Below are 12,771 nucleotides of genomic sequence, written 5' to 3'. Positions count from 1 at the left end.
TCCGTGAAAATGGCCATACTGATACAATTACGGGAACAAATCATGTACGCTTCTGTAAAGCGTAATTGAAAATTTAACTGGACACCAGTTGTTTTTATAAGACTAAGACTGCATAAAGATCACATTTACATATCACTACGCGCAAGAGCGAAGTGAATAGGCCATTCCAGATTGAATACTCATGTTAAAATATGGCGATAAAACAACTCCACGGAGCTCTAAACTAAATAACATTTTCAACAGTATATGTTTATTGTCATAATTATAGAGTATATAAAAAACACATCGTGAAAAACAAAAAAATAGTTCCACCCGTAAGAAAGTATTTATGAGTACTTCGTCTCAGACATTGCCTTCTAATTAGCTTATCTAACTTTTTACGACCCATATTCAAAAACAGTATAAACAAACTCCACAAGACATCGATATTTTATCGCACCCGAGTAACTGCCTTAGCAACTTTTTTTTTTGTGGCTAGGTTATTAGCGTCTTGCTCCCGTAATGGATATTTACAGTACTGATTATTAAATTTCAATGAAACTTGGTACATAGATGCTCTAGGTCAATGTGCAAACTTGATTAGTTTTGGGGTAAAATCCATTATTTTCATAATTATCATCTCATTTCAATAAAACTTGGTACATAGATGGTCTGTTGCATTGTATCTTGTCTCCAATACTCTCAGCACACAGGAGTTCTTTCTAAGCTTTCTTTGATTATTATGTTGATTTGTTCTTAGATATCATGGGAAGGACTTCAAAATCTGTGACTAGGAGTGAGTGATAACAGTTTCTATTATTTTTACCATCATATGTCACATGTCCAGTGTTAGTCCTCCAATTGCTGTAATCAACATTTGCTTTTTTTGTGATTATTAAATGTGGCATAAATTTTACATATCCACTTTACATAATGCGAATCACTGAAGTGTTGCAGAATACATGGAAGATTTAGTTCTAAATTGTATCTCGTGCATTTATTTTATTAGGTGAAGAATTGGGTTCAAAAGACCAATGCTAGAGTGTGCTTGATATTTCAGAAAACTGAAAGAAAGGAAGGGCTTTATTTTGAAGGTGAGTACTTACTTTACTTAATTTACTTTGTTCTCAATTCTTTCCATACCTGCAGTCAGTTCACAATTAACCCCTAAAATATCTTACAAACTATTATCAGATAATATATTCATAAGCGAAAAGTAGTACAAAATTTATACCTTTATCTATTAGACATGATTTGTTTCTTATTTGCTTAAAGTTTATGTTGGCCTTTGCTTACACTAAATCGGAAAATTAAGCGAGTCATGGTAAAGTTCTTAAAATGCAGCAACACAGTAATTTGTGGATTGTAAATGTTGAATACAAAGGAATAATTAATACAGAATTAAAAAAGTATGTTTTAGGGCGAAAGGTGTTGTTTGTGTTTGGTTTTAAAGGGAATGTCCAGCATTATAATACATAGTCAGCTGCCAATTCAGCTAGCTGCACACAATCCACAATCCACTGCAGCCAACACTGTTCTGTACACATGCAGTAGAGGGGGAATATGTTCACAAATGTTTACATTAAAAATATGTGCATTTTATTGTTCCTAGTAGAGAAAATATCAAAATTTAAAATGAAGCATAGCATCATGTGTTTTCTCTTTATGTACAAACTCTTTTAAAATTGTCTTCCATTTACCCTTCAACTTTAAACTACACATAATGCAAAGTTCATACTTCATTCACAATTCAAGTATTTCAATACAAAATGTTATTGTACGAAGATTGAATTTTAGTTTTCTGTGACTATTAAAATGAGCATTTTGTTTTTTGTTTGAGCTTAATGCCAAGGACAAACAGTTCAAATTTTACTCTGTTTTTGGAGTATGGTAACTTACTGTTTTATGTGACTTGTTTGCCTGCTACATATCCATTAACTTATCACCTTGGTATGTGTATTCAGGTTTTTCTTGGGGAGGGGGCCTTGTGCACTGATCCAGAGATTCAGTAGTGGTCCATGGTGTTATAATGCAGAACATTGCCTTTATATAGCAAGGAAGCATGTATTCAAACAAACCAGAACTTAGTTCATACTTGTTTTTGTTTTTGTATTGTTTTTCATATTAGCTGATCAAACGTGCCTCCATTTTCACCTGTAAATACCCTTAAATATATTACCTGGCCTTTAGAAAATAAGTTGATATGAGGATTGTAGTGACTGGACAACAATAAATGCTCTCGTACTGACAAGCTTCACATGAAGACATCACATTTTTAGTCCCCGTTTTGACCCTTGTGCGTCCGGACCTGTATCTTAAAAATGCCTGGATAATAATAATCAAACTTCACACATACATCATATTATACGTATGAACATCAATTTGTTCAACGATCTGATTCAAGATGGCCGAATGGCGGCCATTTTTGTGCTAATGGCGGCCATTTTAGTGCTAAAAAAATTATCAAATATCAAGCATTTCTTGCATTTATGAATGGATTTTGTTCAAACTTTAATATAGCAGGTTCCTGATGCACGTAATTTTATTTTTCAGATCGGATTAAAAATGGCTGACTGGCGGCCATTTTGTTTTAATGAATGGGCTTCTATACCCATATCTCTGACTTGTTTTGACTGATTATGTTCCAATTTTATATATTCGTTATACATCATGTTATAGATATATACATGTATTTAAAATGGCTGATTTTGTTTTAATTAATGCTGTTCCAGAGCAATATCTCTCAATATAGACAAGTACTTGTTTGACGATCAGACTTTCATTTTAAACAATCATCATAATCATATTCCTGACATGGTTATATTCCAGCTATATTACTATAAAAAAAATATATATCTTATATTTGATAACTAACGGGGACTGTGCCATGCATGGCTTGTTTAACAATTTTCTAGGTTCTCCAGAATTTAGAGAGTTTAATAATAACAAAGAAGTTCAAAATTCATTCAATGAATGTTTTGAAAAAAACAGGTAAGTTTTTAGTTGTATTGTGGATCTAATTTTTATTGTTTTTTTATCACAGGTTTTGATTCACGTTGAATTAATTAATTTATTACTGTTAGATAATGTTAGTATACAAACAAAACATTATGGTGAGTCTATTATTTTTGATATCTATAATCTGACAGTATGAATTGTTTACAATCTCAAAAGTTTATCACATTAGCATAGTATTTTAGATATAAGTGAACTTTAATAGTTCAAATGAATTCTGATGTGCAACATATCTAAACTTTCAACAGGTTATTTTTGATGACAATTACTTGAAGGTAAGAATAACCATATATAAAATAATGGTGCTGGTGATTGTAGATATGTCATAGATGTGTGCCTCTCACTTTGCATCCAATTTTAATAGATACAAGCTTCCTGCTATGCATTTCAATTGCCTAAAAGCATGAAATTCTATAGTGTTAATCTTATTTTCCACATCTTAATATATTATAGCTGTATGTGCAAGATCCGTAGCTTAATGTCCATGCTTATTTACCTAAAAAATGCAATGCAAAATCAATGCATGTCATTTAATTTAGCATTAAAACAACAACTATGTTATAGTTGAACTTTATATATAAACAATCCATCTTTGCCTCATCTGCTTCAGAAAAATTATCAAAGCCAGCAAAAATGAAAGTGCAGAATTCGGCTTCAATACACCCTCTTATAGACTCTGCTCTGACATGCTGGCTTCAGCCGCTTAAATGAAAACCCCTTATCAAGGGTTCTATTTCAGCTTGTCTCATAACTGTATAAACTACAGCATCGGGCAATATCTAGCTGCACTTCATCGTCATGTCCATACCACAGGGAGCCCAGAACTATGATCAACTGTACGCACTCTCTATGAGCGAGGGGGGTATCGGCTGGTATCTAGTGTAAGAAATAGACAAGAGATGAAGGCTCCAGCCAGCTCATATTTTTTAAACTGGAAAAAACAGACGAACAGAATGAAAAATAAAATTTATAAAAAATACCAGGTTGAAGAATATTAGTTGCTCTTTCAAATTTCGCCAAAGCCTTACCTATATGTTACCTATATCTGCAGAATAAATCAAGAAAACTACCCAAATTTACTTCATTTGCAAATAATTAACGGTTTGCCCGAACGCACGGCACAGTTGGAGGAGTGGCCTGTTCAGCATTTGTCAACAACCAATCACAAGACTGGTTACGAACCAGTTGAGCAAGGCTAACCGAGTCGTGACCTCGATGTGGTTCGTAACCAGTCTTGTGATTGGTTGTTATGTGTCAATGTTCCTGACTGTTCACGCACATCGTTCGGTATGTGCCAAGATCTCTAACATGAACGCCAATAATATGCTGCCATATGAACCTAGCAGTATTTCAAATAGAAAGACGAAATCAACAAAATCAAAATATTTTTAATCTTAATAATCTCGTTAGCACGGGCTAAGAAATTTAACATTCACGAACATTTAGCATAGACTACAAAACAATGGTACTTAATGTTGCATGTAAATAAAAAGGTATTTTTGTTGGATTTTATATTTTCTAATCACCCCTGAAGTGAAAATAAATAATTTACATATAATTTTACAAACAGCCTTTTTTATTTCAACTATATCAATGCCTGAAGAATTTATTATACTTTTATATTATTTACAAAAACTAGAATAATAGGGTGATAATATTGAAATGCTATAGAGGTCTTTCACTGACGTCATTGTTCCCTTGACAATGAGACGCGCCGCCATCTTGGAGGCCTTCATTCGTATTGTTGTTATTGCGTAACACAAGGTCGATCGTCTTCTCAAAAATGGTTTTGAAATGTGTAGTTTTTGGATGTACAAATCGAAAAGATCGGGACAAACATTTGCAATTTTATCGATTACCAGCAGTAGTGGTAAATCAAGGCGAAGATTGCGAAAATCTGAGTAGTGAAAGGCGACGAGAATGGCTGGCTAGCCTCGGACAGAAATTTGAAAACCGAAACATGGGTAACATCAGAATATGCTCGGCACATTTTATTGGTGGTAGGTTTCTCGCTGTTTACAATTTCAATTTTATTTATCACCAGGCATTGAAATTTGATAAAACCCAGTGGAATTGGTGGTAGAGAAAATCGATAATATGATAATCAAGTGTATTTTATTGTGTCTCCCGCAGGTGAAAAGGCCCGGCTCTATGACAAAGGTAACCCAAACTGGGTGCCAACAGTCAATGTCGGGCACAGGGAGAATGTTCTGAAGCAAACAATGGCAGTAAACAGGTACAATAGGCTCCACAATAGACAGAAAAGAAAAGCAGAGGAAAAGATCGTCATTGTGGAAGAGGGGTTGGCGTTGGAAAACAAGGAAAACGCTACAAGTACAACTGAGTTTGGCACTCAAACAGACCTAACTACCTCTATGTTAAAATCAATGGAGAATGAACTCCAAGCTCTAAGAACAGAAAACCAATCATTGAAAGAACAACTTTCTAAATATACAAATAAAATGTCACAGGTAGACTTAGAGGGAGACAATGAAAAAGTAAAATTTTTTACTGGCATCTCTTCATTTGCCATTTTAATTTCATTGTACAATTTCATAGAACAACACTTACCTCCTCGTACGTCTTTAGACAAATTTAGAATGTTTATGTTAACATTAATGAGACTTCGATTGAATTTGTCAGTACAATTTTTAGCCTATGAGTTTTCCATTTCACCTGCTTCAGTGTCAAGAATTATAACTTCAGTTATTAATGTTATGTACATTCGCACAAAACCATTCGTTTTTTGGCCAGATAGGGAGACTTTGAAGATGACTATGCCAATGCAGTTTAAACAGCATTGTGGTTCTAGATGTGCAGTAATTATTGACTGTTTTGAGGTGTTTATAGAAAGACCATCAAATCTGAAAGCACGTGCTGAAACATGGTCTTCCTATAAACACCACAATACAGCCAAATTTTTGCTGGGCATTACACCACAGGGTACTGTGTCATTTTTGTCTAGAGCTTGGGGTGGTAGAGTGAGTGACAAACACATTACAGAAAATAGTGGCATTCTTGACAATTTATTACCAGGAGATTTGATACTGGCTGATCGTGGTTTTAATATCCAGGAGAGTGTTTGTTCTGTTTGTGCAGAACTCAAGATTCCTGCATTCACCCGGGGAAAAAGCCAATTGTCTGCAGTTGATGTTGAAACAACCAGAAAAATAGCTAATGTAAGAATTCATGTGGAAAGGGTCATTGGAATGGTGCGACAGAAATATACAATACTGGGTAGTACTCTTCCAATCAATTTATTTATTTCTAAAGATGACCAGGGTACAACAATGGTAGACAAAATAGCACACGTATGTTGTTCATTAGCAAACCTCTCTGAGTCTGTTGTAGATTTTAATTGAACAATATTCAGGCATATTTCACAGGTACTTACACTTTTTATGTACACCCACTTAATAGCATGCTTTTGTAAATATGAAATAAAATATTTTGTCTTGATATCATGTAGCATTATCAGTGTCATAATTTCTTTTCTAAATGTCAGAATTTAAACTACTGTACAAATTAAAAAAAATGGATAAAAATAAACATTGGCTGCCTTGTACTGGAAATAATAAAAATGTAAACAAAATATTGCTTAACATTGGAGGCACACTCACTAAAATGTAAATAAATATTGACTGCATCATATTTAGTAATGAAATGTAAATAAATATTGGATATATAAAAGTATGATACTGGGTGAAAAAATGCAATTAAATATTGACTGCATCATATTTTGTAATGAAATGTAAATAAATATTGGATATATAAAAGAATGATACTGGGTGAAAAAATGCAAATAAATATTGACTACATAACATTGAGAGATGTACTGTTTCATAATGTCAATATGGCTGCATCACACAATCTTTTCTTCCTCCTGTATTCTGGTAGTTTCCTACAGTCAGGACAAAACCATTTTCCCTTTGGTATATTTCTAATTCCAACACATTTGAAATGAAACCAGACAAGAGCACATTCTGTGTTGTCACAGGCAACCATGTTGCCTTGTTCTTCTTGGTTACAATAACAATACAGATTATCATCATTGCTATTGGACGTAGAGGCTGCACCATCATTGCTGACTTCTTTGTGATTGCTGGTGTAAAATTTTCCCAGAAGTTCTGGCATTATTGCGGTGTAAAATATATGTTTTGAATGTTCACAGATTGTTACCCAAAGCTCTTCGTCAAACATTATACTTTCAATGTGCATGTCATTCTTAGTCCAAACTACAAAATACCCCTGCTGTAAATTACATACACCCAACTGAGTCTGGACTTGGTAATAGTAACTGTGATCTTTCACAAGTGTTGCTACGCCATTCTCCTTCTTCAGGTAATCACAGCCATCAAGATTTTCATTTCGTAGATTGAAGGGGCATTTGATTTCTATACAAGATGTACTGCAGCAGTCACAAATGAAAACACCATCTGGGGAAGCTGCAATAAATGGCTGGTCTTGGTAAATTACAAGTCCCCTTCTTTCTATATGCCCATTTTCATGGTGTTGAGACATCACTTCGAAAAATTCACGCAAGGCAGTGTCTTCATGCTCACATCCCCATCTAGTGGCCTCAGTTGAAAACTTGGAAAGCATTGGATAGCAGATGGATGATATTAGGCTTATCGAAGGGCTGTCTTGGTTGGTTCTGCATACTATTTTGGACGTTGATGAAGTTACTCTGCCTGCTCTAAACTGGAACCATCTATTTGATTTAGCCTGTTCTCTAGTATGTGACTCAACATTTTTTATTTGTTGTTCCGTCACTGTTATTTGAACTGTTGAACACTTCTCCAGTAACTCTTTATAATTTAAGTTGCTATAGTTGACATCATATAATGTTGTTAAAGCTGGTAGGTAACTTTCATCTGCAGTGATGGAATCATTGGAATGTGGCACAAACCCAGCAGCAAATGGCTGAACCAACGAGAGCAGTGAAGGCTTTGACCCAGTTAGATGAAACTCATTGAAAAGTGACTGTAGTTCTTGAGCTGTTGGTTGTGGTATGTTGTTAAGTGTAGCCAGTGGTGTTTTTGGAGCCAGGGGAGTTTGCGTCTGTAATGCCAAGTCCAACTGTTTCTTTTTTGTTTTGGCTGATGTAAAGTCTATATCATTCATTTTCTTGTATGTCACAGATTCCAAAGATGATGGTAGAAGCCAATATGCCTTTTCATCAGTCACTGTTTTGGAGTCTCGAATCCTAACAGTAGCCTCCACTGCAAACAGAACTGCAGCCACATGGGTGCAGGTTTCCCCAAGACCAGCCATGCAGTTACAATGAGCACACAGAACACTACCATTTTGTTTCGCTATCATCCAGGGCTGTAGAGGCTTCTCACTCATTCTCTGAGAATGCATGACCTGTGTAAAAAAATAAATATGAGGTAATTGAAGCCCCAAAGCACAAGATGTACAACAATTGTAATGTTTCGTTATAGTTAATAGAAAACACACCAGACTGAGACCGAGATTTTCAACAGACATATATCTCTTAACAAAAGGACATCCACGACTGAGAAAACAGTGGACTATTAAAAATACTGACAATGCCATATATTAGTGCTCACCTTAGCAGATACTACAATGTTTTCATTGCACACAAATGTTTTCATTTCTCTCACCCAACCGGAAACAAATTGGTTGTAGGCTTCAAGACCTTTGTAACACTTTAAGTCATCCAGTGTGTAAGGGCTAGGATTGAAAACCAGGTAATTCACAATATCTGGATATGTCACGGACGGTAACAAGGCGACGTCTGCAGACCATTTAGTAGCATCAACCACGTAAGGGTCACAGCCCCCAATAGTAGACAGTTTTGCTTCATAACGTAGCTGTTCTGCACCAGAAAGTGTTTCACGATACAGACAGAGAGCATTTTTAGGTTTCAATTTAGAGCCAGACATGTTTGCAATGAAAGAAGTAAATGGAAATGACTGAAGGAAATGAACAGATACACTAGCAAACAATCAATCTATTTACGCGTACTATTGTTATGATCGCAGACGACACAGACGACGCAGACGACACAATTGTAGGACCTCCAAAATGGCCGACTTCCGGGTTAATGACGTCACGTGAAAGACCTCTATTAACATATCTGTAATACATAGACATTAGGCCAGACTTTTTTTATCCCTTGTTTCGCGAACCCGCCGAATGAACAGGAGCCGAAAATGAAATAATATGAGTGCAAAAATTTGATAAAAATATCTTCATTTTTTTACGTTCGCCGCCTAGCAAATCCAAGTTGCATTTTCACGGAAGTATCATGATCAAAGTACCGAATTCTCGCGCAGATCTATACTTTGTGCGCGTTGGTTGACAGTGAATCTCGGGTATTGACCTCTCTGTGTGCTGCTTGCGATTACTTGGCGAACATGGCGGCGGCGAGCGGTTTGTTGTGACACGTTGCTTACATTATAATGTTAACTTGTTATTTTCGGTGTGTAACATTTTTTTTTATCTAATGTATATGTTTTTTAACTGTTATGAAACGTTTCTCTTTCATTTTATAGGTAAGAGACCATGCCAAAATCAGTTGCTAGAGGTTGTTAGATCAATGAAATCTACTCAAGCGCCATCTCCATCAGAACAACCAACATATGTCAATCAATCGTCTTTTAAACAACTAACGAAAGTATCAAGCCAGGCAACACGAACAAAAAGTAAAAGGAAAACTGTTAATAAAACACAAGTGACAACCATGCAACAGATTAACCTGCTGTTACAGGTATGATAGTACAACTACAATTTATTTATTAATATAAATGTAAAATTAACAGAATAGTTTATTTAAATTATTTAATTATTATCTTCATCATCTTTATTTATAATCATCTGTAAATAGAAAAATAAATGGTATGCTAGTGAATTCCATCAAATTGAAAATAATGAATGAACAAATAATTTAAATACTTGATGTTCCTTGATGTTTTTGAGTATTTTTAATATATACAAATTTTATTTTAAAGAAAAATGGATATTGTAATATTCGTTATTTAATTGGAGGAGGACAAGTTACAGGCTCTATTACAGACGTTTCTATTTATCTCGTGAAAAATCTGCTACTCAAAAAAGATACTGTTTAACTGTTGTTTAGCTTGTTTCAGATACAGAGATTGGCTGGGTGTTCTCAATAATTGGCTATCACGATTGGCTACCAGTGTATTTACCTATCAAAACGATGTTGTGTTGCTTGGCTGTGTAGGTGCGGGTGAAACGCATTCTACAAATTAGAATGATTTTGAAAGTCTATCACTATCTCGCATATAGTCTACAGTAACAAAAAAACTATTCATCACATTGCCAGTCTATAACATTGTGTCATGTGTCTGTATGCTACTAAATATAGCTCATTGTTGTCTTTATTTCACTAGGATGATAACCCTTCTTATTATGAAATATCATCTATCTTGGCTAAATCGACATATGAAGAAACTTTGATCGTATTGTCCTATAATACATGCCCACATGCTAGAGTTAATGGAAAATGTCAATCCAGACTTTTCAAGAATTGAAGCATATAATAACAAATTGCATTGACAATCATACACAAGCTGTACATCAAGGGTACATGCGCGTCAAATAATTGTATACAATAACCGTTTTTTGATAGCGCATAAATGTGTTTTGTCTCTCCTTAATTAATTTCAAATTTTAAGGTTTCTTTCCTCAATGCTGAGGCAAACTGTAATTCAGCACTGTACAGTACCTGGATATAGACTTGTTTATAATGGAAAAGTAAACGTTTGTACATGTGAGATAGTTAGTAAGTGTGAAGAATGTTAGTCTGAATAAAATTTATTTAATGGCATTGTTTTTTGTTATTTCTTGCAATTATCATTGTTGTTATTATTATTAACAGGCGCAGATCCATTAATGAAGACTGCAAATAATATGTTATGGCGAAATTTACAATATCCGCAAAGGAGACGAATCAATGTTGCAATGCGAACATTGTTTGTCATGGTGGCGCTATCGTTGTGCGGGCCTGCATTCCGATTCATTTCCCGGTGATGAGGACAAAGATGTCAGATTTATGTGACATTACCAATTACAAAGTGAGTTACATTTTGTATAAATAATATTGAATATTGAGAATTAAAACCTATTTTTTTCTTAACAATTTAGATTTGTATTATGTCACTAAAAGCATAGTTATAGTTATAAAATGTACCATGAATGCAAAATGTGTTGCTACTCATTTTGTTTACAGTGTTGCAAAGTATAAAGCAGGTTGATCAGTCATGCAGTCAGTCAATCTTCTCCAGGCAGACTACAAAATACATAGTGAACGAAAATGAATTTTTTTTATGTGCTCAAAACGTTTTGCATTCACTAATTATCATTCTAGTATCCAGATAAGTCATGCCACTATCGTTGAGTTTCTCCTCAACATTTCCAAAGTAAATTGGTCGGCTGTGCCTACTCCTTCCACCATCCACTATTCAAATTGGTAGGTGGAGCTCTGTGATGAAGACATCATTTTGATGATGCAAATTACATTTGCACCGAGACTTGCTTGGTACAGAAAAAACTCGTGTAATCTTGTTTATTCAACAAACACGCTACATGAAGTACAGACTAAGATTTGGTCTAATCAGAAAGACCCAATTACGTTCACGCGTGGAACAAAATGTGGTTGCCGTAGGCTGTGGAACGCCCAATCTTGCTATGAATATACAAAAGTGTTCAGCCATTTTAACAATGAATACTCAGTACAGTAACTAGGAATGTATATGTTTCAGTTCTACAATTATAAAAAAATAGCAAAGCAAATGTAGTAAATCTGCAAATGTTTTGGACGCTTAGCCTGAGCTAAACATTCACGCACACTCGTTGTTAGCCTGTGCTAAAGATCTAGACCTTAACAATGGGCCAAATTTAATCAGTGTTTTTTAGTCTGTTCCATGCATCGTTCCTGAGCACAGACTAACGGGTACAGTTTGTTTTCATAGCAAAACTAAAAACAAGTGTATCTCTTATATCACAGTACTGGTTTGTATTTCGGCTACATTTGGATCAAACTCAGTATTTGTCAGCCATGACCAGAAAGTAGTCTGAAACTAACATTTATTCAATGTTGTTTATTGAGTGCAATAATTAATATTGAATGACAATTTTAATAAAAATGTTGAGTACTTATAAAGTTACAGTACTAGTTGTGCTAGTAGTCTCAGGCTAAAAGACTAGCAACACTTTAATATGATGCATGTGTAACCACGACTTCTGTCGAGTTGCGCCAATGGGTATTAACCCATGGGCTTAATTTTTTGTCCTCAAAAGAGGATATTAGTGTAGGTAGGCCACACATGATTGGTTTAAAATCACCCAGAGGAGTTCATTTTGTATTGTGAACGAGCCCCTTATTTTTATTATTTAGTTGGAGAGTACCAAGCATATTGAGTTATATTAACCAGCGCGTTTTGTTTTGCGTTTTTCTGGTGTCAAGGATAATTTGCATAACTTATGTTGGTGACCAAGTTTTTGAGTTATTATATTGTACATATATTCCTAAGAGCAAGCAGTATTTCTTATGTTCGTTATCATGCTATTTCTTCGATAGGGAATTTTCTTGTGTTTTCATATATATGAGTGCGTTTTACTTTGATGCAGTACGGGCTGAACGGCGTGACTTTTGTTGACAAGTTGGTCTTGGAAAGTTGCTATGTGAGTGACGTCATGATTTCAACACGCGTAGGACATGATGACCAGTTGATTTTTGTAGAGGGTTTTGCTGCGCACCGTTTATGACTTTGTACTGTGTCAGCG

General features: G+C 35.0%; 1 protein-coding gene and 2 long non-coding RNA genes across 3 annotated transcripts; all 3 read left to right on the top strand.

The window, feature by feature from the left end:
• Window positions 1-722: 722 nt before the first annotated feature.
• On the top strand, window positions 723-2,978 carry LOC146739316 (uncharacterized). Its single transcript, XR_014930152.1, has 3 exons — window positions 723-775; window positions 989-1,073; window positions 2,895-2,978. It is a non-coding gene; the product is annotated as an uncharacterized LOC146739316 (long non-coding RNA).
• Window positions 2,979-4,680: 1,702 nt separating this feature from the next.
• Window positions 4,681-6,460, top strand: LOC144344985 (uncharacterized). The gene is made up of 2 exons (XM_078006724.2): window positions 4,681-4,994; window positions 5,128-6,460. The coding sequence occupies exons 1-2, from the start codon at window positions 4,778-4,780 to the stop codon at window positions 6,354-6,356; spliced, it is 1,446 nt and encodes a 481-aa protein (XP_077862850.2). The 5' UTR covers window positions 4,681-4,777; the 3' UTR covers window positions 6,357-6,460.
• Window positions 6,461-9,368: 2,908 nt separating this feature from the next.
• LOC144343232 (uncharacterized) lies at window positions 9,369-10,962 on the top strand. Its single transcript, XR_013418916.2, has 3 exons — window positions 9,369-9,393; window positions 9,516-9,730; window positions 10,865-10,962. It is a non-coding gene; the product is annotated as an uncharacterized LOC144343232 (long non-coding RNA).
• The last annotated feature ends 1,809 nt before the right edge of the window (window positions 10,963-12,771 follow it).

The sequence above is a fragment of the Saccoglossus kowalevskii genome, chromosome 8, assembly GCF_978046115.1.
Source record: "Saccoglossus kowalevskii chromosome 8, keSacKowa6.1, whole genome shotgun sequence".
Taxonomy (NCBI): Eukaryota; Metazoa; Hemichordata; class Enteropneusta; family Harrimaniidae; genus Saccoglossus; species Saccoglossus kowalevskii.
This window is presented reverse-complemented; position numbering and strand designations above follow the sequence as displayed.

Coding starts and splice junctions, on each gene's coding strand:
- LOC144344985 (XM_078006724.2), top strand. CDS start 4,778: ATGGTTTTGAAATGTGTAGTTTTTGGATGTACAAATCGAAAAGATCGG. Junction 4,995..5,127: donor CTCGGCACATTTTATTGGTG/GTAGGTTTCTCG, acceptor TGTCTCCCGCAG/GTGAAAAGGCCCGGCTCTAT.